Consider the following 27,044-nt stretch of genomic DNA (forward strand, 5'->3'; position numbering starts at 1 on the left):
GAAATTTCAAAACAAATATTTTAATGGTAATTTTTACACCAGTTTCATCATTTACTGAGCAGATTATCCGTAATCTATTTTTCCGCACTTTTCACAGGACATGTAAGTACATTCATGTATCCATGTATAAAATTACATATTAAAAAATATCAAAATACAATTTTCATAATTACTGTATGTGGTCATATAAAAAGGTATAAAGACACTTAACAAAAAAATCAAACCTAATTAACAGGAATGAGTGGAGGGTTGTGTTCATTTGTGTGCCATAATATGTCATATCATGCATTCGCGTCAGTTCTTGCCATTTCTCAGTACAGGTGTTCACAACAAATATTGTGTAACAACAAAAACGTCTGGTGTACAAATGTAACCAATATTTTATCCACAATGATTTACTACACTATAATAACTGGAAACTATTTTCAGGAAATACTAGATCAATAAAACACCTCTGCATCAGTGGACATACTATAACTACCCAGAGACAGAATAAAAATCAATCGTTTTTACTCTTTGATTTTGATCTCAGGCAACACTTGCGGAAGCAGAATTTGCATGTTTTGAAGGTGATGAAAATCACGAGTGCCACTGTGGCCGCCAGTGCAGCAAACACATCCAAGCAGTGGTACTGATACCAGGTGAGGTTGTGGGCCTGGAGCCTCAGGTGCTTGGCCCCCTTATTCCGCATCACAAACTCGATCCAGAACACAGCTTGGTCCAGAGGTGTCATCGGCTGGTCATGGTGGATCCTTGACAGCTTCATGGCACTTTCTTTGTACCTGACGAGTGGCACAGGCAAATCAACCAACAACCTCTTCATTAATAGCTAACAAGAGGATACAACCGGCCTAATTTGGTAATTATTGCCACCTGCTGGTTAACCACTGTATTACATTTTCCCCACGTTTACAACACAGCTCAAATATTACCTAGAACTCTGCAGAATCAATTCATATTTTAGAAACCTGAATTTGGGAACATATTTCTGACTCCTAATTTAAAGCCAGGTCTCCCAGATCCTTTAGAGAAGTGGCAACATGTTCATCTCCTACTGCTTCTCTTTTCTTCATCCCTTGCAAGCCTCATCTTACTTCACCTGTTACAGTGGAAACCTGCATGTCAAGCAGATTTACTTCCTGAAGAAAATCATTCAGTAATTACTGCTATATAAATTTGCATAGAATTTTTCAGCTGCTTCAGTTGTTGTTGTTGTTTTTTAAACCAGCTTCCCACTGCTTTGTATTACTAGGAAACTGTTCCCTTCAGAAAAGCCAGTTATAGCTTTTATGCCCTTTGCGTGTTTTCCCCATAGAAATTTTACTTTAATTAATACCACAATTTCTTTTCATTACAGATGTACAAATAATCAGGATATACTGTACTTCATTATGTCATTCTCAGGGGTTTGCCAATGGCTTCTTTCTCTCTCTTTGTCTTACTTTTTGTGTCACCTCTTTTCTTCATGAGCTTTAGTTTTTTCAAAAAAAACTTTCTATCCAACATTCTTGGTTGACTTAGTTCCTGTTTCTTTCATAATCTTAGTAAATTTCCCATGCATTTGTTCTATGCAATCTTCCTCTTTACTGTATAATATTTAATTATGACCTTCCTCCTGCTTCCTTCTACTTTTTATTCCTACTCACCTTCTCTGGATAGACAGTATCCATAATCATATGCCTGTTCCTTTCTGGAAATTACTGTCAAATGACACTGATTGCCTGTGGTTACAGCTCTCTGACTTGGCAAGTAATGACTACGTCAACGGGTGGCTCACGTTGGGTCATTGATCACAGTGTTGAGGCCGTCCACCAGGTCTTTGGATTGCATGTTGTTGAAGTCCAGGGTGACGGCAGCTCCTTTAGTCTTCATGTGCATCATGTTGTCTGGCTGGTCAGCAAACAAGGGGATGCCCACCATGGGGATGCCATGGTAGATGGCTTCGTATATTCCATTGGTCCCTCCATGGGTAATGAAGGCTCTAGTCTTTGGATGGCCTTTTGAGCAGAGCAAACGAAGGACAGTAGATTGTGATGTTGCTCTCATAGTGAGAAAATACATAAAGGTGTGGCACTGACTACAATTATGTACTTCTTCAGCAGTTGTAGCCAATAAGATACCTTACCAAGCAAATCATTCTGAGGAATCCAGTCATAAATTCTGGTGTTGCTAGCCAGAGTTTCTGGCTTCTCTCCGCTGTATCGCCAAAGAACCTGTGACCAGAACAGAGAGCAGTCAGTACATCTGTTGGACTACAGAGATGTTACTTTGGAATTTCATTTCATAAAATGATTATGCATGAGGTAACTGGAATAATGTGAATGTATGGTACAAAATGGTGTACCATATGTACCAAAATGTTCAAATTGTATATCTGACATTCCATGCCACAGTGTCCACCAATAATTGACAAACTTCAAGTGAATAGGTATCACAGTAGTCAGATTCAATTTCAACTGTGATTCATCTACATGACAGGACTATGTAGTACCACAACAAAATACTTTTACACTGCAGTACTGATGGAAATGTCAGTTAAGAGGAATATTCAAAAGTACATACTAATAATGACACTTAAGTGGTATCACAGGCAGTGTGGGTGAATGGTCAGGTGTAATAATGAATTATATGTGACCACCAACCTTCTGTGGTATCTGTCCGAGAGCAGCAGCGATGGTGTTTGCCCTTTCTTGAGTGAGGTTCTTGATCATTGATCCCAATGAGAACACCACAATCCCATCATCACCCGAGCTCTGTACAAATTCCTCGATATCCTGAAATAAACATTCTGCCGTTAGACCACTTTATGATAACACTGCTGTGGGCTGACTGAGATTCAAGGTGAAACACATCTATTCCCATATATCACCCAAAGTATGTATAGGTGGAAAGCTGGTCTATTTTGTACTTCATTTCACATTTAAAGCCCTAACTCCTGCAACATGAGCAGCACATCTTAATCTGAGCAATTTTAAAGCACATGTTAGATGGATACTGTATTGCATATTATGTGATGTGCAGTGGAAGCAAGATTGTGAAAAATTTTATGAAACATCTTTATGGTAATTGCCACTAAAGAGAACAGTCATACCAAGCCACATAATACAAGCTTATGTGCAACAAACATACAATGTTGACTTATGTTTATGCAAACATATTAGTTTTGTGCTCACGTCAGGTAGTGGCTTAGCAGGCTTGCAGTGAAGACCACCAACAAATTTGAAATTGGGAGGGAAAGGTCGGGGATATTCAAAATCCCAGTAGGTGCGGATCAACCAAATGTCAGCCTTCCCCATGGTCTCACAGAATGTTGTGGGTTTGCCTGCAAAGTTAAAGAAGATATGTCAGGGCTGTTTAATTTACAAAAACACAAAGGCAATTCATCTTAAAGGGAGGGTAAATCTTTCAACTACTTTCCCAGAAACAAAGAACCTAGTTACTCACTTTTTTATGATATGATGAGATAAGTGTGCAATTACATACAGTACATGAATTTGTTTGGAAAGGTTAAAGAGCACCGTTGCAAGTGCTTTACAAAGAAGGTGAAAAGTGAAAGAGGATAATTATACTGACAGAAACACCTTTCATTCAAAGACATGCTCTGGGCATTTGGAATTATAACACACTGAAGCCAGTAAAACATTTCTTAAACTAAATAAATGTAGTTTTCAGAAAAAAAACATCAACATATTAGTTTTAGACTTTATCAATACATTTACAGTTACTCCTTGGGTAGATGCTGTTATCCAGAGAGGTGTGATAACAGATTTTATGTATGGAGGAGCCATTTTTATTACTGCTCAGCTGGCTAAAACCAGATTTTTAAATTTTATCCAAGCCATCCCAGGTGGCTAATATAGAGAGACAAAAAAACATGTCACACAATAGTATTTTTGTTGGTTGCAGATCAGTTGAGCAGCTGCAAGAACAGAACCCTGAGAGACTCCTGTGGTGAGGCTGTGAGGCTGTGAGGCCTTGAGACAGATTCATGCCAGATTAACTTGTAGGAACAGTCAGAAAAGCAGGATGAAAACTACTTGCGGGCAATGCCCAAAATGCCCAGCTCGGCCAGGGCTACCGGAAGGGCCAGATGTTTGACTCTATTGAAGACAGCACAGTGACTGTGCAGAAACCAGGTATTTGACAGGTTTCAGGAACAACTAAACACAACCATGCTGGAAAATACATGTGAAAACACTGCTCAGATTTTAAAATGCTATCATATTAAATTTGATTCTCTGTTACTGGTGGTGACTTAATGCAACTTACTGCAAATGCAAACCATCAAACACAGCGGCACTTCAAACAGGAAGAGGGTACTTTACCGATTCTAGTATTAGATGCTGTCATTGATGCTTGTGAAATCATGTGCAGACTGTACAGATCAGTATAGATTTAAATTCTGTAGATGCTGCTGCTTAAGGAATTATTGTTAAGCAGTGTTAATTATTAGTTTACCAGCTGCACTTATTCAGGTCATTAGAGTAAGACATTTAGCAATGACAAATTGAACCCCTCTCCTCACACCCAAGGACATTTGGTCCAAAAATGACTTCTGTGACTTTCACATAATATTTTATATAAAGTTGACTAATTGTGTATTTAACAAGTTTCTCACTCTGAGTCTAGTCATTTTTCATTACTTTTAGTAATTTATCAAAGTAGCTTGACATTTGTATCCAGTAGTAAGGTAAAGTACAGATTTTGTATATTGGAGTCTCAAAATGGGGTGGGTGTTGTGCGGTAAAACATGTTCACAACTGAAACTATTTTTCTTTTTCAGCTCTCACGCTTGGTTAACCTAATCAGGTGACTGCTGCAGAACTATATAAGCAACCATGAGTACCAGCATCATTGCCTCACGTGAACAAATACAAGGTTTGCTTACCTATATGTCATACAGGCCTAAATTACAGATACATTACAGTTACGTCTCTAATACTTACCCTTGATCTCACTGTAATATCGATTCAGGTTGGTAATGCATTGGATTTCAAACATTATAGTATAAAAGCTGTATGCTAGAAAATTCCTCAGTCGCTGCAGAAACGTCATCTGGTCTGTGTACGATGAAGGAGGTGCCGGGACGTAAGAGGGGGGCGCTGGCATCTGCCCACAGAGCCTCTCCATAACGTAGCCAAAACTGACCCTCAGGGAAAAAATGATTGGGATGTCGAGCTTTTCGGAGAGCAGGTCGCTGCACGGGATCATTGGATCTGTCAGCACCACCTCGTATTGCGAGCGCCTCAGCCTGTCTATCAGCTGCTCGTTCCGGAGCATGCCGTCGCACATCTGCCTCTGCATGACATTGAACTTCCCCAACACCTCCATGATCTTCAGGAGCACCTGCAGGCTGGAGGCGCCCGCCGACTCGTACATCCAGAAGTGGATGAAGTCCTCGGAGAGGCCGTGCATCTCCGTCTTGCCGAAGGGCACCTCGAAGACCTCCAGCCGGTGACGCTCCGCCTCCGCGTCCCTGACGGACGGAGAGGCAGAGCACACCAGCAGCGTGACGCTGTGGTTGCGGGCGATCAGCTCCTCCACGATCAGCTGCATGTTCAGCCAGTGGCTGTACTCCCCGGGCACGACCAGCACGTTCCCGGCCCGGGCCATCCCGGCCCCGCACAGCAGGAGCAAAGGAACAGAGAGAAGCAGGTGTGTGCGAATCATGGCAGGTACGGTGGAGCAAGCTGGAGCGTTACACAGCGAGCAGGAAGACTGTCTGTGCCGTGTGAATGTTTTCCAGCCCATCCCTGTGTGACTTTTTCTCCAGTTTCAGGGTACAGTGTACGAGAGTATGGAACGAGGCCAATAGGAAGAGAAGGGTGTAAACAGCTTAACGCCCAGAGTGCATTTTATCAGCAGATATTAAAGCTGTGACGATATAACAGCTCATTTATTTACTGAACCTAACACAAATAGTATAAGATTTTTAGTGCAGCAGTAAAAACTGCTTTCATTCAGGCACACTCGTATTTGTCTCAGACATCTCTATTCTTTTATTCGTTTTTTGCAAAGGTAACAGCAAAGATAAAAATAACGAAGGTTGTGTAATGATAATGAGCTATTTTTGATAGCTCACCAAAGTTACATTCTTGACGCATGTCCTCTAGCGAACTATAAGGTATCCGGTATAAGGTATATAGTCACAAGTTAATTCAGAAAGGTGGCTGATTACTCACGTATCCTTTTCAATTTGTTCACAGCAATCCAGTTTGTTCACATCTCACAGTCGCCAGTCCCATTTCCACTCAGCAGCAGACACATTGCATCCATTCAACACAAACTCGAATCGATCCTTCGAGGAAATATTCAGTTCTTTAGTTTGTTCGCTTTGCTCTGTGTTGCCGATTTGACTGCATCCTTACTTATTTGTTATGAGGCTGTTCGAGCAAAGAATACGGACATGGTCGGAAAACTGTATGCTCACCCACCTCTTGATGCACTAACCTGTTAACTGGCCATTTTTTCTCTCCTTTTCCCAACTCATTAACATACTCTTCTCTCCCAGTCAAGAGGGGCGTGGCCTATAATATATTAAACCCGTTATACCTAAGGCAACAACTGACGTGACAAACTCTACAAACCCATTTAAAGGTATATAACAGAAAAACAACCTTTATGTTCTGTGCTTAACCCATACATCAGTTGAATAATGATAAACTTTAAGGTTCGAAATGGCTCCTACAGATGCATTAAAACAAAGTACATTTCTTATTATACTTCTCTTTCAATCTAATTGAATATAGGAAATCTGAGAAGCTGTCCTTTCTCATTCCTGTTCAAGTCTTAGAGGCAAGCCTGCTCATGTTGTTCTGAATAAAATCTTACCCACCCACATATGACCATGTGACCTGCCTTCCATTCAAGACCAAACACATGGCAAGCTGTGCCTATGACTCACTAAAGACTCTTAGTTCTCCCCAGGAAATGTCTCATTGCATTTATTTTGGTGGTAACATTGCAGATGGCAAAGATCTGACTGTCCACCTTTCCCAATCGTCCTTTGTTCTCCCTGCGAAACTGCTTCATTTTCATGGGGACAGATTTCTTTGCTGTCACTTTTGTGCATCTGCCATGAATAAGAATTCCAATTGTGTGTTGTTTCACTGTAATGGTGCTTCTGTTTGGAAAAGGTCGAGAAGGGGGGGAGGGGGATTTTGGACAAGGTAAGTGTAAAGATTCATGACCTGCTCCATGAAGCTCATCCTGTCAGAGAACTGTATGGGGAAGGCAGAGACATGTGAGGGTGATGCAGGCATCTGTCCACAGTAATGTTCCACAGTGAAGCCAAAAGAACATGACATCAGAACATGACATCTGAAAGGAACACAGCATGGTGCCATCTTCTGAATACATGAACAGTTCTTCCTTGAGATCTCTGAGCTTGAGAAACATTTGCATCCAGCACAATTGAAATTAGCCAAAATTTGACAAATTTGTCAGTGAGGTCAAACAAGTTGTTTGGGAATGACGCATCAAACACTACTCACTACACATTAGGGCTAGGCTTTTCTGTAGTTGACAGCAGCTGACCCAGTGTGAGACACTGTGACACTGGATTCCTGTGGGTCAGCTCCTCACTTATGGACTGCAGGATAAGCTTTTGACTGAATTCCCCTGACCAGATGGACAGCTTTCCACCCCTCACTGTCTCTAAAGCATTGTCAGTGGTAGTGTGGCATAGGGGTAAGGAGCAGGTCTCATAACTGAAAGATTGCAGGTTTGAATCCCTGCTTGGGCACTGCTGCTGTACTCTTGGACAAAGTACTCAACCTCAGGAAATATCCAGTTTTATAAATGGGTAACATGTAACATTGTAACCAATGTAATTCGCACTGGATAAGAGTGCCTGCTAAATGACATTTAATGTAGTGTAATGTTTCCCATGATCCAGGTGGCCTCCTGTGCTGGTTTTCATTCAAGCTAAAGTCTCAATTAATTAGGTTTGATTGAGCCGTTAGCAGAACACTGCTCTTTATTTGGATAAAAATAAAAATCAGTTAGTGATTGGTACTCATTTAAAATCTTAATCAAAGCTCACAAATCGACAGTTTAGTTGGAATGAAAACCAGTATAAACAGTAGGCTCCCAGGACCAGGACTGGGAAAAACTGCTCTAAAGCACAAAGTTTCCCCACCCCCCTGAGAACATCTCTTTCACTCCAACCCTTCAGATGCGGGCTGAAGACACACGTCTTCAGACTCTACCTGGACTGACACCATTGCCATTTTAACCTTGTAAATCTAAGATTCTTGGCTTGTACTTGTAGCTCTATCTCTTACCTTGTATTTGCAGCACGTTTTTGCCTAGGTAGAATAGCGGTACTTTTTTGTCCCAGTGATTGTATTAGATATATGTACCCTTATATCAGATTAGCTCTGGCTCACTACACCGACCATGTGCTCAGCTTCAGCACTATCTACATTGTATGACCTGTACACATCTTGCCCTTGTGCCTGTCTGCTCACTATATGCATTTTTGTACGTCGCTTTGGATAAAAGCATCTGTTAAAAATTAAATGTAAATGTGAATGCAAAGTACAACCAGTGTATAAAACCCTCACTTTTTGGGACCCACTGTGGTAAATGTCAGTCAGTTCAAGGAGCAGTTCGTATAAAACATATGGGGAGATGTTCTCACAAAAGTACCATTGCAGCTGATATCACAGATAGGGGGACATGCCACTGTGGACACTAAGGACAATTTAGTTGTGCACATTGAATCATTGATCCAAGAGCTTAATGATACCTCAGCAAATATCACTCATACAAGGGTTAAATTAAGAATCATTCTGTACAACTTTGAGTATAGGAACTGTTAAATATGTAACCCACAATCAATGCATGAGTTTGAATATTATGTATTCTTTCTTTCTGTGGGTCAGCTCAATGGCTTGTAAGATAAGCTAGTGACTGAATTCCCTTGGCTGCAAGACAGGCAAGTGACTCAATTCTTCTGGCCAGACAAACAGCTTTCTACCTCTCACTGTCACGAAAGAACACAATACAACCAGTGTGCACAACCGTGACTCGTGAACCACAGCTTGCATAAAGCAGATGGGGAAGTGCTCTGACAAAAGTACCATTGCCCAGGAGATCCAGGCTATGTCACAGGCAGTTGGAAATGCCACTGTTTTGAAACACTGTAGATTTTTTTTCCCAAATTTAACTTTACATTGCTGAAGTTACAGAGATGTATGGACAAATTAGCTGTGCAAGCTGATTCATAGATGTGGCAACTTAATGATGCCACTGCAAAAATCACTCATGTAAGGGTTCAGTTTATGAAACATATCATACAACTTTGAGTATAGGAAACTGAATTATTAAATATCTAACCCAGAATCAATGAGTAAGATTTTAGATAAAAATTATATTTTTCTTACCTCTATGCTCAGTGAAAAATGAGTCCCATTTTGTTGCAAAAATATTTACCAGAATGTCTTGAGAAAGATAATACAGGGTGTTTTTCAGCCTCTGTGTGAAGTCCATGTTGTCTGTATACTGTATACCAACACCTGGGACATAAGAGGGCGGGGCAGGCATCTGTCCACACTGTCTCTCCATGATGCTGGCAAAGGAGAACCTCAGTGAGACCAAGAAAGGGACCCCCAAGATGTCAGCAAGAAGCTCACCACATAAAAACATGGGGTCAGTCAGCAGGACATCATACTGTGTTCTCCTCAGCTTGTCCAGGAGGGCCTTGCTGCTAAAAAGAGCTTGGCAAAATGCCTTATTCTGCTCCATGCCCTTATTGATCATGTCCTTGATCTTCAGGGAGGCCTGGATGAAGGAGTCCTGTGGCAGATCATACATCCAGTAACGCAATACCTCTTCCATATGATCACACAATTCCTGTTTGGTGAAGGGCACCGGGATGACCTCAAAGCTGCAGTTAGGAAACTGGTTGCTTTCGATGGTTGGTGTAGCAGAATGGGTAATCACAGTGATCTCATGCCCCTTTGCTGTTAGCACTTCCACAATGCTCTTCATGTTGAGCCAATGGCTGTACTCTCCTGGCCAGAGCAGCACCTTCCCACTGGAAGCACCTTGTGGTAGGCAGAGCACCAGCACCAGGACTGGCAGGACCTTCCCAGCACACGACATGATGAAATGTTAGTGGAGGTCTGAAAACTATAAGCCATAAATCTCTTTCCAGGTCAGTCTGTGGGAGGATTACTGGCCCTGCGACAGCAACTTTGAGTTATGCAACCACTCTTTTGGAATGAGTTTGTGAAGTGAGATAATCATGTTGAAGGCATTAACCCTTTATTTTCTCAACAAATGGACATTATACTCTTGACAATACTTCACACAACAAAAACACTTTTTAGTCTTGGCACATTTTTCTGTAGTTGTTGGTAAAATCATGTTGCTTCCTTTTAGCAAAAGGGAGAAACAGAGACTAACCTTGGTATAAAAAATACAGGAACACAAAAATTGTTATGTATGTTATCTTAAACCACCTGAAAAGTAGTTAATACCAGACACAAGGGCAAGTAGATTACCCTCTATCTGTGAAAACCTTTGCCCAGCCCTAGTCAATATACCATGAACTATATAACCCTTATTTAGCCTGACCTCAATTAAACTCATAAATCATTACTAATACCTCTGTACACAGAACACCATGACTCTATATGACTCTGTCCCTGACTTCTGTTGAAAGCAAGGATTTGCTTCTACTTAGTGTACACTGACATTGCATCATAGTCTTTCTGCCTGTGCTTGAGTTTTGGGGAAGCTCTTTCCAACATGCTTCTATTCTGTAAACTGTGAGTGGGGAGGATGTTCGAACTGAACTGGCCAAGCATGATTTGGTGTTGAAGAACTCCAGGGCAGGATTTCAGAATGCAAAAATTGTGAAGGGTGTGAAGATAAGCGATGACAGGAAGCAACTTGATTCATGAAAAGAAAAGAAAAGAAATTATTTATTTATTAAATTCATTAGGGAGGGAGCAAGTTGGAAAGACTATACAGGTGTTTGGGGAATAACCTACAACATAATTTTGAGAAATATACTTTTTCTTTTAAGTGTGCTGCACAAACCATCCACTGTCTGCCTCAAGAAACCAGGCATAGGACATTTTTATTGACATCTTAGTCTAGTTAGCCAACGTTAGCCCTGTTTGTGATAGTCAATTAGAATGATTTTTCTTTTCCACCCCCCTTTGTAATCAGACAATAGTTGGCGATAAAACTATAACAATAATTATTGCGATATAATTTTCCTCCATAGAAGTATAACAAATGTTCGATATAGACTAATTAGATAGCAGGCACGGAAATGAATCACAAACTGCCAATCATGTCACAGGAATAGAGGTATGCATTGTGCGCTTCTTCACTTCCTCCACCGTACGCACCTCTGGTGAAACTGCATTCATAGCAGTCACCACTTTGAGCCACTCCGCATTTTTCCATCGATTTGAAATGCCGCTAGTCTGGCCTCCAAAAAGGACATTTTTTTTTCCCTCTCCACCTCATCAACCATCACCTGAGAGGGCCGCGTTAACCTATTGAGCAACATGGGCTGCAGCCCAGGGCCCCGGCCACTAGGGGGCCCTGGGAACAGCAGATTACGTTGAGGTTTTGAATGGGGTTTTATGGTGTTTTGACATACTGAACGTTTTGGTCCAGTTTCCCATCTGTAGAATAGCCTATTGTCAGTGAGAGTGGAGTTTGTAGGCTAGTCACTTCACAGTGATGTCTCACGAGGCTATTAGAAAATATGATAAAAGGTTCTTTGGCACTTGCATTGATTCAGACTTGTGCCAATTTTCACTTATGCGTGCGGACTGTGATTCATTTATTTCGTCTTCACTCTGTTGTAGGTATGTGGGGTAGCCACAGTAACTTGCAATTCTCAAGTATTATTCTAACCAAAACCTCATTATTTAGCAAGCCCTTTACAACAGTTCAATTTGATGTAGTCTATGCTAAAACCGGTGCGATTAGAAAACTAGTTTGGAAAAATTCCAGCTAATTTTAGCTTTGAGGGAACAGCAATTTAACATAAAAAATATAGCCAATGCTAACTGAAAACTATGAGAAGCTTAATAACGGTAATGAAAACATAACAAACCATGTGTGCTACATTGCAAAAAAATATAAATAAATAAATAAATAACGTGCGAAAGAGTTAAAGATTCAGTCCGCGATTCTGACAACCCGAATCGTGACGTAGAAATAGGTTTCAGATACGTTCATTATTTAACGTGTTTAACACTTATTTAGAACCAGACGTGTCAGTCACGTCGGTTATTGGGCTTCCGGTTGCTGTAGGCCTAAATAGACACCAAATCAACACCTTTGTTAAACGTTGGAATCGGTGTCTGTCAGATGCCTTCATGTTTAAACGTTGTGTTTAACACCCGATTAGAACGTTAGAAACATTTCCTTCCATTGGTGTCAATAAACACGTTTGGTGGATGTATTTTACACGTCCATGTACACGTACACGTATTGAACACCAAAATACAGCCCAAATCAAACACTGGTTTTGATTCAAATAACGTGTTTTGCTACTTGGTTTTTAGTTTTCCGGTTGAAAATTGTGGACATAGGGCCCCGGGAGGTGTGTTAGCCCTGGGCCCCGGGGAGGCTTAATGTTGCCCTGATCACCTCTATCTCCGTGTCCGAATAATTTCTTTTCTTACGTCCTGCCATTGATCCTAAACATCAATCTCTGCATTACACTCAGATTTACCTGGGATCTTTATATGCTAATTCGACTAAACGCGTGTCTCGGTCCATATCAGAACAATTGTGGGAGTGGACGTTAAGCGCGTTCATGTTTTCAATTAATGAATTTCATTAAACCTACCACCAGACCAATTTTAGATGGTGACCTGGCAATCTGCCCCAAATATTCCTATTTCATATTATGGCCATGACGCACAAACACATGGAAAAGGTAAGGTAGGGAATTTTTCGCATCTAGTCAAAACGCCGCTATATTGCAACCCCCAGGATGGAAAAAAATGCAGAAATGGGAATAACAGGATGATAACCTACTGTTTGGCTATGTAATAAAATTTGCCCCATCTCCATTTTAACTGCCCCTCAGTCACTTTATCCTGGCGCGAGAACACTCATCAATGATTGACACAAGACCCGTTTACTTGCATCACCGTTAGTTCCTCTTGGTGTCGCCAATCTGCAAATTACAAATTTTATGCATACGCCACCTCGAGACCACGAGCAGAGGTACGCACGTTTTCCCGGCAAGTATCTTTTCATAAATACAGTTTTATATATAGAAAAGCGATTTTAGTGCGTACGCACCGTTGATACATGTGGCCCATGGCCCCATAAATTTCTCATTTTATCCTTGACATTCTAATGATTGTCAATGTAACATATTTTAGATGCAGAAAAAAACTAAACTAAAATGAGTTAGGCAACATAGACCAACGGTAATATATGGTGGGTATATATAGTATATAATAGGGATGGTAACATTCACCGATTTGCATCGGTGCCCCGGCATAAAAATTCACGTTGCGATTGCCCTGATTAAAACAGTGAACCGGATACAATTTGGGATTAACTCGGGATGCATCGTTTCTAACATCTTTGCATTGGTAAAATCCGATTTGTTTATAATTATAAGTAGAGGTCCTATGCCTTTATTATATAGAAATGTGGCCAGTAATTTTATATTTAGATCCTCTCTTTTTCTCAAGCGCGCTCTTTCGCCCGGGCTAGGCAGCGTCTGTACCACCTCAGACAGCTGTGGAAATTCAAAATCTCCACAGCTCTACAAGCAGCCTTTTACTCAGCCACCATAGTCTGTGGTTACTGGGAGCATCACAGTCTGGTACGGGAACAGCAGCTCCCAGGGCAGGAAGGACTTAAGCAGGGTGATCCGTTGTGCCGAGCGCATTACCAGGACTGCATTGCTTGACCTCCAGGCCATCTACATCAGGCGATGCAGGTCCAGGGCACAACGGATTATCAAAGACATTCACCATCCTAACCATAAACTGTTTCATTGGCTACCTTCAGGAAAGCTCACTGATGGCCAAGACTGAGCGCTTCAGAAGAAGCTTTTTTTCCCCAGGCCATACGGACAATAAACACCACCACTTAGCCACTTCTTCTATATTCTGTATGGAACCCAGCAAAGAAACTTTATATTTTCATGTTGCACAGGCCATATAGACAGTGAACATTCCTTTTACACCTGCACTGTCTTGTTTGCACTTAGTTTATCTCACTATAACTTGAATGTCACGTTATATCCTCAGGACACTTCATCTGCTCTGTACATAGTATCTGTTGTGTAAATAGTATAAATTTCTTATTCTTTCATATTTTCTTATATTTTTTATATTTTATATTTTTTATATTTTCTTATATTTTTATTTATCCCTCTGCTGGTGTGTTGTGTGTCACTTATTTGCACATGCATGTGACAAATAAAGCTACTTCTACTTCTACTGTTGCATAAAAGCAGTATCACGCTCGAGGTCGTGCTGTTATACTGAATATCAGCACGGTTGTGATTTGGTCATAGTTATGAGGCTGCAAGCTGAGCACCGTAAGAAATCACATCCGTGCTGATATTCAGTATAACAGCACGACCTCGACCATGATGTTGCTTAAATGCACAGTGACGTATAGCGTTAAGGGGCATCATAGATTGCGATTAATGTGCTTTAGTTTTTGTTTTTGACACGTTATATTTTCTATAATTAATTAATTGAAATTAGCACGTTATTTTGACAACCCTTAATATAATATATCACAAAAGAAAAAATTCAAGCTCTCTCGTGGGACATTTCAAGCACTCTTGGGAAGCAGCCGCTTAGTTCGCTTATGCGTTAGACTGGCCCTGTACACCTGCGCTGAACACATTAAGGTTCAAGACAAAAAAGTTTGTCCTTGAGATCTCTGAGCTTAAGAAATACTTGCTTCCAGCACAGCTGAAATTAGCCAAAAGTTAACTATGCCATTGGGGAGGTCCTACAACTTGCTTGGGAATGACACGTCAAACACCGTAAACTCGTAGTCCTGGGATTGTAGTTGGCAGCATGTGACCCAGCGTGAGACACTGGGTTTTTGGGGGTCAGCTCCTTGACTTATGAAAGACAATCTGGTGATTGAATTCCCCTGGCCAGATGAACATTCTTATTGTCACTGAAGCACACAATACAACCAGTGTGCACAACTGTGACTCTATGGGAACCACAGCTTGAATAAAACAGACTGGGGAAGTGTTCTGACAAAAGTACCATTGCTCAAGAGATCCAGTTTACATCACGGGGTTATGGAAATGCCACTGTTTTGAAACTACGGATTTAAATTTTTTTTTTTTTTACAAAATTAGATGTAAAATTTTTGAAGCAACAGAGATGGACGGACAATTTAGTTGTGCCGAGTGAATCATAGATACAGCAACTTAATGACTATTAAATGCTTAACCCATAACAAATGAAAATATTAGAAAACATAAGAAAGAATGTTTTCTTACCTCTAATCTCAGTGAAAAATGAATCCCACTGTGTTGATGTAAAAAGATTAAACACAACATCGTGAAAAAGATAATACAGAATGTTTTTCAGCCTCTGTGTGAAGTCCATGTTGTCTGTAAACTGTATACCAACACCTGGGACATAAGAGGGTGGGGCAGGCATCTGTCCACATTGCCTCTCCATGGTGCTGGCAAAGGAGAACCTTAAGGAGATCAAGAAAGGGACCCCCAAGGTGTCAGCAAGGAGCACACCACATGCAGACATGGGGTCAGTCAGCAGGACATCATACTGTGTCTTCTTCAGCTTCTCAAGAAGGTCCTTGTTGCTAAAAAGGGCTTGACAGCATGCCTTATTCTGCTCTGCTGCTTTATCAATCATGTCCTTGAATTTCAGGAAGGCCTGGATGAAGGAGTCACGAGGCACATCGTACATCCAGTAATCCAATAGTTTGTCTATCAGGTCACTGGCCTCCTGTTTGGTGAAGGGCACCGGGATGACCTCAAAGCTGCAGCTAGGAAACTGGTTGCTTTCGATGGTTGTTGTAGCAGAATGGATAATCACAGTGATCTCATGCCCCTTTGCTGTTAGCACTTCCACAATGTTCTTCATGTTGAGCCAATGGCTGTACTCTCCTGGCCAGAGCAGCACCTTCCCACTGGAAGCACCCTGTGGTAGGCAGAGCACCAGCACCAGGACTGGCAGGACCTTCCCAGCACACGACATGATGGACTGTGAGTGAAAGTCTGAAAACTGCAACCTATGAACCTCTTTCCAGGTCAGATGGGAGGAGGATTACTGGCTCTGTGCCAGCAACTTTGAATGAGGTAACCACTCTTTTGGAATGAGTTTGTGAAATGAGATTATCATGTTAAAGGGATTAACTCTTTGGCATGTTAACAAATGGATATTATATCCTGCACAATGCCTCCCACATACAACAAAACACTTTTTTAGTCCTGGCACATTTAGTTGTCGATTGAAAGAACACCAAGAAACAGGTAACAGAAGCCTGCCTTTGTGTAAAACATACAGGAACACAAAGAATGTTATGCATGCAATTACTTGTCTTAAAACATGTGAAAAATAGTTCACACCAGACACGAGAACAAGAACGTTTTGGAGGATGTGTTTCTGTTGTTCATTAACTGGTCAGGTCTGAATGAACATGCTTTTGTTTGTGCAAAGGGTGTCAGATGGCACGAGTAAACACTACATCAGAACTTGGTTCACTCTGCCTACAGAAAAAACAGGCACATCATTTATATATAGAGCTATTAGTGACTTCCCAGCCACAACAAAGCTTAAATACAATAACATCACCTTTATTTATATGTGATATCGGGCATGATTGTTGCAGTATATTTTGCATGCGATATGTGCTTACAGCAAGTTGGTGTCCGTGAGATATCGGTGTTAGGAGGTGTTGGTGACACATCACTAAAACATACCACTTGTGTATTCATAGTTTTTCGATAGCCTTTCAATAGTCTTAACAACAGCCTATTTAAAGGCTATTTTCATCACCTCTCTTGTTTTTGTGTCCTGCAATCTCCACTGCAGTACATCCTAATGTTTGATCTTTCCATCTCTTTTCTTTTCCTACTGAGCTTAGCCTTGAGATCCCCAACACTGGTTTCATATTGTGCAGTAAACATAAAAAGTTATTAACTCTCTGGTTTCTGAGCTAATTGTTATTGCTGTTTTCCATCTGCTCTGGTTTGTGGTCTTAGCATTGCCATGTCTAAGGTGCTAGCATTGCAGTTCCCCTTCGAATAGCCGACTGAGCAATAGCCTCTTGCCTTCATTATATATTTATTCATATCACAAGCACAGCACCAACACATACACTCGTAACAGATCAACCAAAATCATCACTTTCAATTTGGGGAACATAGGCTAGCGCACAATGGATAAATTTTTAACTCGTGAGAAATGAGCTGCTCTGACTGATGCCTTGCTGCCAGTACTTCAGCCCCCTAGCTGTTGTTTTTGTGTTCTCCCTGTCTGTCAGTGTTGTCCATGTGCTTTTGTTTACAGTTCTGTACCCACCTGTTTACTCTTGTTGGTGAAACCGTGCTGACTCCTGCCTGACTGCCTACCTAGTCCCTGCCTACCGTCCTGCTTTGGTTGCCTGATCTGCCTGCCTGCGTGTTTTTGACCCAGCCTGTTCCTTTTTTAACCCATGCACCTGTTTTGCTCTGACTTGGACTGCCTTCCCGGTTTTTGACCCTGCCTGTTCTGCCACCAGGAGCTTGTCCTGCGATTTGTAATAAAACCTCTTGGAACCTGAATGCTACTGGTCTGCGTTTGAGTCCGTGCCTGTGCCTTGACACCTTGCCAGTTGCCAAAAAAACAAAACTCCGCAAATACGACGAGAGTTATTTGCAGTTCGGTTTTTCGGTAACTGGCACATAAGAGCCACGTCCACAGCGTGTAATTTGTGTGGAGGTACCTGCTAAGGACAGCGTGAAATCCTGCAAATTAAAGCGACACTTGGACACTAAGCACCCCGAAATAAAAGACAAACCCATTGACTTCTTTAAAAGAAAACGTGATGCCCTTGATCATCAAAGATCCACTATAGCTAAACACACAACCGTGTCCAGTCAGTGTCTCTGCTTCATATGTCCTCTCCCAATGTATCGCAAAACTTGGGAAGCCACATATGTCTGCAGCACAAGATATGTGCAGAATCATGCTTGGGGAAAGTGCTGCCACTAAACTCGGTGCCATTCCGCTTTCGAATAACACGGTGGGTCGCAGAATTTCGGATCCAGCAAATGATGGGAAAGAGCAATTGCTACAGTATGTTAGGCAGAGTCCATATTATGCACTGCAATTAGATGAGACCACTGATGTTGCTGGGCAAGCCACGGTGCTTACCTATGTAGATTTCTCAAAGACCAGGGGATTGAAGAGGATGTTCTGCTTTGTCGTCCTCTTCAAACCCACACAACTGGTGAGGCGATTTATGATGTGCTTGACACATATATCAAAGATGCTGACTTGTGCTGGGACAAATGTGTAGGAATTTTTTACCGATGGGGCGCGATCAATGACGGGACGTGTGAGTGGCCTGGTCACACATGTCCAGCAGGTAGCTCCACTAGCAAGATGGACTCATTGCATGATCCATCGTGAGGCACTTGCAGCAAAAAAATGCCGAAGCCCTTAGAGTCTGTCCTTCATCAAGCGGTTCAGATAATAAATTACATTAAAGCACGGCCACTGAACTCGAGCTTATTTGCAGTCCTCTGTCAAGAAATGGGCTCTGAACATGAGCAGCTCCTCTTTCGCACGGAGGTACGCTGGCTTTCCAGAGGGAGAGTGTTACAGCGCCTTTACGAACTGCGAGAAGAGGTGAAATTGTTTTTGGTAGAGAGCAAATCGGAACTTGCCAAACACTTCGACAACCCCTTGTGGCTAGCTTCCCAGGCGTATTTAGCTGACATATTTGACAGGCTCAATACTTTGAACTTGTCTTTGCAGGCCAAGATGCCAGCACGTTGCTCCTAGCTGACAAAATGGATGCATTCATGCGAACACTTGACTTTTGGCATGACCACATAATTGGTGGAAATTACGAAATGTTCCCAAACCTTGCAGATTTCATTGCTGATGTACGCAGGACCAATTTCTCTACTCTCCTTCTCTCAGCTGCCGATCACTTAACTGCATTGAAGAAGTAGTTCGCTTCATAGTTTACGGAGGACTACAGTTCAGTCCCGTGGGTTCGGGACCCATTTGTCTGCACAGCAAAAGATCTGTCTTTAGAAATGCAGGAACAGCTTATTGAGATGAAGAGTGACGGCAGATTGAGCATAAATGCAGGCTTTGTTGGAAAGATAATAATAATAATAGAGGCTAATAATAATAATAATAATAGTCCTAAATACCTTAACTATAACTATAACTATGCTACTACTACTACTACAAATAATAATAATAATAATAATAGTTATTATCTATCTATCTATGGGGGGCATCCAAGTACAGTAGAACAGTTTGGGGGGGGGGGGGGGGGGGGCTGGCTGCAAAAGTTTGAGAACCCCTGCTCTACATGATTGATTGATGGTTTATTTTACCCATGTGCCTCTGATGAGAGTCAATGTTTGCTTACACTTGACTCTGACATTTTGTTTCATATTGCAACACAACAGACTTAACATAGCCTTCCTGTCTGTGTCTGAGTTTTGCTAAAATTCTTTCCGACATGCTTCTATTCTACAACTGAATGGGGAGCCAGTTAGTTCTGAGCTGGCCATGCCTCTCTGTGTTGCTGACAGCCATCTCAACAACCTCTAAGAAATAATGCATTGTATTTAAGAGACAGAGAGGCAGAGCACACCAGCATTCTGACACTGTGGTTCAAGGCAATGAGCTTGGGGTACGTGTCTGTCTGTGGGGAGGGGCGAAATCCCCTCATGTCCCCCCATGCTCTCCATGTAACAAAATGAGCCCTTGGCAAGATGAAGGTGATTGATTCTGTACGGGTGCACACTCTGTCAGCTATAAAAGTGCCTCTGTGTTCACAGTGAGAGAACAAGAGCGAGCAAGAGAGCTTTCCACAGCAGAATAAACCATTGTAATAAAGGAAATTGTGCAACTGCACATGATTTTTTGTCTTGTATTGTCTATGTTGTTTTAGTCTGTTACTTTCTAGGTGGCTGACTTGTGAGGTCTGGCCACCAAATAATTATGCTAATTTTTGCATCTTCATTGCTTGACCTCTTGTGTATCTTTAAACAAACATAGGTCTACAGACCAGAAAACTTCACTGACCTCCCACCTGATCCCTTATGAGCCAGATTATGCTCACGTGTCAAAACCCAGGAGTGATTAGAGACTGACAGCCATGGAGCCATTCCCCTGAGTCAACCAAAAGGCCAGTTGTATGACTTGCAGCAGAACCAATGGTATGCTCTGCTCCACATCTATGGACATGAGCAGGAGATATGGGTTGCTCAGGCAGAGACAGAGCTGTACTGATGGAGCTGCAGCAGTCCATCTTCCTAGCCAGTCAGGTGGTAGATTAGGAAGTTCCAGGGGCTGCTAAAATTGAGCAGGCAGAGCTTACACCAGAGGGACACACAAACAGTTCCGGTCCCTGAAGCTATGGGACTCCTGCGCATGGTAGCTCCAACCAGACGCCAACACTGCTAACTGAATCATTGAGGTGGTGGCACTGGCACAGTTCATCACAGGGCCTCCACCAGAGGCCACCACTGGTCCAGTGTCACCAACTGAGGTCCTTATCAGCAGCCATACAGCTAGCAGAGAACCACCTGACTGTCAGTGAACAATCTCCTTTTGAACCAAGCTGAACTAACTCTCTTCATCTATTGGTGTTTTTTTCCATCTATCTCATTTACATATGGCTGTCATGGATTCACAGGAGACAGACATTTTCTTTTTTGCTAACTCATAATTCAGTTAATTTACACATGAAAGCCAATATGCTACCCGTAATGTGGGTTTGGGAGGTAATTAGTAGGTTTTAGGAAATGATTATGAAGTGCTCTCTTCTCACGCATTAAAGCAAAGTACATGTAGGGATTATAGTTCTCTCTCAATCTGCTTGAATGAATGAAATCTGAGAAGCCTTTCTCATTTCTGATCAAATGCAGTAGGGCAAGTCCGTACATGTTGTTCTGAATAAATTCACATCTTCCCCACCCATGTGTGACTGGCCAATCATTTAAGACCAAAAACCTGGCAAGCTATGCCCACAGCTCACTAAAGACTCTTTGATATCAACAGTACATAGAGTATCTCATTATACACTCAGGAATTTATTTTGGTGGCAACATTGCAGATGGCAACGATCTGACTGTCAACCTTACCCGATCTTCCCTAGTTCTCTCCAGGAAACTACTTCAGTTTCATGGGGATATATTCCTGTCAACTTGTGTGCATTTGCCCTGAATAAATATTCCAAATACTTGCCATTTCACTGTAATAGTGCTTCTGTTGAGAAAGCTTGTCCAAAGGGTTGATTTTGGACAAGTTAGTGTAAAGCAGTGTATCTGCACTTTGCAGCCTGTTATACAATAGACCACACTCCACTTCTATCTACCCTGGGTACATTGGGGATAACTGACACCACTCTTCTTTGGGTTCAATCTCACCTCTCTGGATATTCTTTCAGGGTGTCCTGGAAAGGTGGGCTGTGTAGACCTTGTCTATGGGTGTCCCCAAGGCTCTGTACTTCTGCACCTCTCTTTTCACATGCAAGCTCTTGTCATTTCCTCTCATGGCTTTTCATACCACCTCTATGCTGAAGACACACAACTTTTCCTGTTTTTTCCATCATCTGACACACAGGTTTCTGAGTGCATCCCAACTTCTGTGAAAGAGATTTCATAGTGGATGGTGGACCACCGCTTTAAGCTTATCCTGGTTTAGACTAATGGTGCATTTCCACCAAGCAGTACAGTACAGTTCGGTTTGTTACGTAACGGTTTGGTACGGTAAACCCTGGTACGGCTTGTGTCTCCACTGCCAACCGTACCCTACGTAATAGGCGGCGCGTATGCTGGATGGCAATTGCTGCGTCAGCTAGGTAAGTAGCGTGATATCATAAAAGCGCGCGAAGAACTTAACATAGCGGAGACGGTTGATGAACTTTTGTGTTTGTATTACGGCTGTCAACATTAACGCGTTAACGCTTGTTCGCGATTAATCTGGAAACGTGTTAATGTTTTAACGCAAATTAATCATATTATCAAGTTTGACCGCAACTTCCTTACGTAATTCCAGCGCGGAAAGTTACCTGGCTGAATTACTGAAAGGCGCGGCAAACGCAGATATGCTGAACGGCAAATTAATTTGCTAAAAAATTATTTGCTATATTTTTAGAGTTAAATCGCTGTTTCCTCAAAGCCAAAATTAGCTAGAATTTCTCCAATCTAGTGTTCTAATCGCGCCAGTTTTAGCATATGCGCTAATCGGCTAATCACACCAGTGTGACCGTACACGCGAAAGGGTTAAAATGAAATTTGCCGTTCTGCACATCTGCGTTTGCCGCGCCTTTCAGTAATTCAGACAGGTAAATATCCGCGCTGGAATTACGGAAGGAAGTTGCGGTCAAACTTGACAATATGATTAATTTGCGTTAAAACATTAACGCGTTAAAATTTCCAGATTAATCGCGAACGAGCGTTAACGCCTTAACGTTGACAGCCCTAGTTTGTATTCACGTTGTCGCACCGAAGTGATGACTCTCTGTCGACCAATCAACGGACGGCAGTGGGTGTAGCGCCATCCTTTGCAAACCGTACCACCATGCTTGGTACCCCAACAGAAGGGTACCAAAAACCAGTATGGTACGGTACGCTTATTTTGGTACGGTTCCATAAGATGCTTTTCATCCGATCCAGGTCCTCCCCATTTCAACATCTCTCTCTCAGCCTTGACTCTACAAGCCTCTTCACTAATAGCACTGTAAAAAGCCTTGGTGTAATATTTGGTAGTTAACTGTCCTCCTCCTCTCAGGTTGCAGTAGTGAGTCGGGCATGTAAATTCATTTTGTACAACATCCAAAGGACCTGCACGTACCTCACTATATATTCTATGCATCTCTTCTTTCAGGCCCTGGGCCTCTCATGCCTGGACTACTATACTGTCTCTTTGCTTGTCTTCCTGCCTGTGCCATCAAATCCCTACAATTAATGCAGAATTCAGCTGCACCACTTGTCTACAATCTCCCTAAACGTAATCCGTTACTCCCCTCCTCACCTCTCTTCATTGCCTTCGTGTTATTGCTTGCATCAAGTTCAAAACCTAAACAGCACAGTCCCTTCATACCTACAATCATTCCTCAGACCATGTGTACCGCTCAGATCAATACGCTCTGCAACCATGGGGCAACTGACTGTCTCATCTCAATGGGTTCGCTCCTCTCAGACACAATGCCTGTGTGTACTGGTCCCTCAGTGGTGGAATGAGCTCGCCATGGGGGTCAGGAAAACGGAATCACTGGTCATCTTCTGACTCAGACTGAAGACCCACCTCTTCAGACTGCATCTCAGTTCCACCTCAGTTCTTGCCATTTAAACCTGCTACTTCTAGTACTTGTTTATTTTATTTGTAGGATGGCAGGGGGAACTGTGACACTGGATTCCTGTTGGTCAATTCCTCACTTAAGCAAGACAACCAGGTGACTGGATAATCTGGTGACTGACACCGCCTGGACTTTCTGCCGGTTCATCTGCATGTTCCCTGCCGTGACAATGAAACCCAGGAAGGAGATAGTGCTACGGTGGAATTCCCACTTCTCCGCCTTGACGTACAGATGGACGTGTTGGACGTGTTCTGACAGGGAGCGGGAAAAAATGAGGATGTCGTCCAGGTAAACAAACACGAGCTGATTAAGCAAGTCCCGAAGGACGTCGTTAACCAGGGACTGGAACACGGCAAGGGCATTAGTTAAACCGAATGGCATGACGAGATATTCGTAGTGCCCGGATGGAGTGTTGAAGGCCGTCTTCCACTCATCCCCCTCTCAGATCCTAACCAGATGAGGGGTGTCAATAATGTGCAGCACGATCGCCTCGTGGTGGTTGCCGGAAATGAGGAAGTTCACCGGGGAAGTGACGTGGGTAATGCGGACCAGCGGGGCTCCACTGATGGCGTGGGCCTCCAGAGGCGAATGCAGCGGGATGCGGGGGAGACGCAGGCGGGCCACCAGGTTGGCGTCGATGAAGCTCCCGCTGTCCCCTGAATCTATTAGGACAGGGACCGCATGAGGCTGATCCCCGACGAGCAGGGAGGCAGAGAACAGGGAGCGGATTTCAGGGGACTGGCAAATAGAGGTAACGCTCACCTGTAATCCCCTCACTACGGGTGAGCGCTGGCTTTTGCTGAACAGGTCGCCATGAAATGGCCGGACTGCCCGCAGTACAGGCACGACCTGGTGCTAATCCTCCTCTGATTTCAGCGGGGGACAGGCGAGTGCGGTCAACCTGCATCGGCTCTGGAGAGGCAGGAAGCGGAAGTGCAGGGCTCGGTGCTGCGGGCACTAACGGAGGGGCTCGAGCGGGACCAGGCAGTCCGCCGGCGGCTCTCGCCCTTCATCGCTGCGTCAGGTGCTGGTCCACACAGACGGCCAGTTCCACCAGGGCGTTGAAGCTGGGGGGTAGCTCCCGGGTGGCCAGCTCATCCTTGATAGGCTCTGCAAGACCATGGAGGAAGGTGTCATACTGTGCCTCGGTGTTCCAACCGCTGGTGGCAGCCAGGGTGCGGAAATCAATGGCGTAATCCGACACCGACCAGCGCCCCTGGCGGATCAGCAGCATCTCCCTGGCGGCCTCGCGCCCGTGCCTGGAGCGGTCGAACACCTTCCTCATCTCAAAGGCCGCAAAGGCGGCATAGACATGGCAGAAAGGGGCGTCGGCATCACAGACCGCAGTGCCCCACTGCCTGGCTCGGCCTGTCAACAAGGTGATGACGTATGCGATCTTGGCTCGGTTCGTAGGGAACGTGGAGGGCTGGAGCTCGAAGATCAAGGAGCGACAGGACAGGAACGACCAGCAGGTTCCCGGATCTCCTGTGTACGACCCCGGAGGTGGCAATCGGGGCTCCCAGCTCGGGGGCGCGGGCGGGACAGGCGGGGAGGCTGCCGCGGACGGAGGGGAAGAGGAGCGGCTGTCCTGGTTCAGCTGCAGCTGCTGCAGCTGAGCGGTGACACCAGCTAGGCTGGCAGCGAAGCTCTCCAGGAATCGACCGATGGCATCCAGCTGACTCTGATGTCCCCCCAACAACGCACCGTGCAGCTCCAGCGCGGCCTTCAGCTGAGGTAGGTCTGCTGGGTCCATGGTGGCTAGTCCGTAATGTCAGGGCTCAGGCAAGGACTCAATCGCAGACCACAAGTGCGTCGGTTTCCGGGCAGATTTAATGATATCGCAAAGCAGAACGTAAAACAGTTAACAGGCAGGGTCTAAACCAGAGAGGCAGTCCGAGGGAAAATCCAGGTACGGGAAAGCCGGAACTGGCAGGGTCGGACAACGGGCAGGCAGAGAGATTGAGCGAACAATACAGAGCGGCAGGCAACAATTAGATCAAAAACAGGCAGGTCGAAAATGGGAAACAGCAAACAGACGGGAAAAAGCGGCAGGGACGAAACAGTCAGAAAACACTGCTACGAACTAGCAACAGGGGCACGCAGGGCAGATATAGGGCAGGGCTGACAAGGGGATGGGAAGCAGGTGTGCAGGCTGGCAGATGAAGGCGATGAGCAATCAGGCGGGTGGAGAACAGGGCGGGGAGCAGGGCAGGGCTAGAGAACAAGGAAAACAAAAGCACATGGACAGGGAAAAAAAAAACACTACAGCTAGGGGGCGGGAGCACTGACAGGAAATATTAGAAAACATGAGAAAAAATGTTTTCTTACCTCTAATCTCAGCGAAAAATGAATCCCATTGTGTTGATGTAAAAAGATTAAACACAACACCGTGAAAAAGATAATACAGGGTGTTTTTCAGCCTCTGTGTGAAGTCCATGTTGTCTGTATACTGTATACCAACACCTGGGACATAAGAGGGCGGGGCAGGCATCTGTCCACACTGTCTCTCCATGATGCTGGCAAAGGAGAACCTCAGTGAGATCAAGAAAGGGACCCCCAAGATGTCAGCAAGAAGCTCACCACATAAAAACATGGGGTCAGTCAGCAGGACATCATACTGTGTTCTCCTCAGCTTCTCCAGAAGGTCCTTGTTGCTAAAAAGGGCTTGACAGCATGCCTTATTCTGCTCCATCATCTCATCAATCAGGTCCTTGAACTTCAGAAAGGTCTGGATAAAAGAACTGTGAGGCACATCATACATCCAGTAATCCAATAGTTTGTCCATCAGGTCAGTGACCTCCTGTTTGGTGAAGGGCACCGGGATGACCTCAAAGCTGCAGTTAGGAAACTGGTTGCTTTTGATGGTAGGTGTAGCAGTATGGATAATCACAGTGATCTCATGCCCCTTTGCTATTAGCACTTCCACAATGCTCTTCATGCTGAGCCAATGGCTATACTCTCCTGGCCAGAGCAGCACCTTCCCACTGGAAGCACCCTGTGGTAGGCAGAGCACCAGCACCAGGACTGGCAGGACCTTCCCAGCACACGACATGATGGACTGTGAGTGGAAATATGAAAACTACAACACATGAACCTCTTTCCAGGCCAGTCTGTGGGAGGATTTCTGGCTCTGTGCCAGCAACTTTGAATGAGGCAATCAACCTTTTGGAATGAGTTTGTGAAGTGAGATAATCAGGTTCAAGGGATTAACTCTTTGTTTTCTGAAGAAATGGATATTATAGCCTGGACAATGCCCCCCCACATACAACAAAAACACTTTTTTAGTCCTGGCATATTTTGTTGTTGTTGTTTCAAAGAACAACAGGAAACGGGGAACAAAACAGAGACCTATCCTTGCATAAAACATTCAGGAGCCTAAAGAATGTTAGCCATGAAATTGCTTTTATTAAATCATATGAAAAATAGGTAATACCAGACATGAAAACAAGAACCTTTTGGAGGATGTGTTTCCACTGTCCTTCACCTGGTCAGGTCTGACT

The 27,044-nt window shown here is 43.5% G+C and overlaps 1 protein-coding gene across 6 annotated transcripts; it reads right to left on the reverse strand.

The window, feature by feature from the left end:
• LOC118777496 (UDP-glucuronosyltransferase 2B15-like) lies at nt 1–26,825 on the reverse strand. Of its 6 annotated transcripts, none has more exons than XM_036528488.1 (7): nt 26,222–26,825; nt 15,482–15,830; nt 3,174–3,322; nt 2,643–2,774; nt 2,126–2,213; nt 1,778–1,997; nt 1–782 (listed from the first exon to the last, which is right to left on the reverse strand). In XM_036528488.1, the coding sequence occupies exons 1-7, from the start codon at nt 26,594–26,596 to the stop codon at nt 500–502; spliced, it is 1,596 nt and encodes a 531-aa protein (XP_036384381.1). In that variant the 5' UTR covers nt 26,597–26,825; the 3' UTR covers nt 1–499. The 6 variants fall into 6 exon arrangements, with proteins under 6 accessions (XP_036384381.1, XP_036384377.1, XP_036384379.1 ...); XM_036528484.1 differs by lacking the exon at nt 26,222–26,825 and adding an exon at nt 9,390–10,092 and having other exon boundaries at nt 15,482–15,631; XM_036528486.1 differs by lacking the exon at nt 15,482–15,830 and having other exon boundaries at nt 25,873–26,629.
• Between the last annotated feature and the right edge of the window lie 219 nt (nt 26,826–27,044).

This window comes from Megalops cyprinoides, chromosome 5 (genome assembly GCF_013368585.1).
Source record: "Megalops cyprinoides isolate fMegCyp1 chromosome 5, fMegCyp1.pri, whole genome shotgun sequence".
Lineage (NCBI taxonomy): Eukaryota > Metazoa > Chordata > Actinopteri > Elopiformes > Megalopidae > Megalops > Megalops cyprinoides.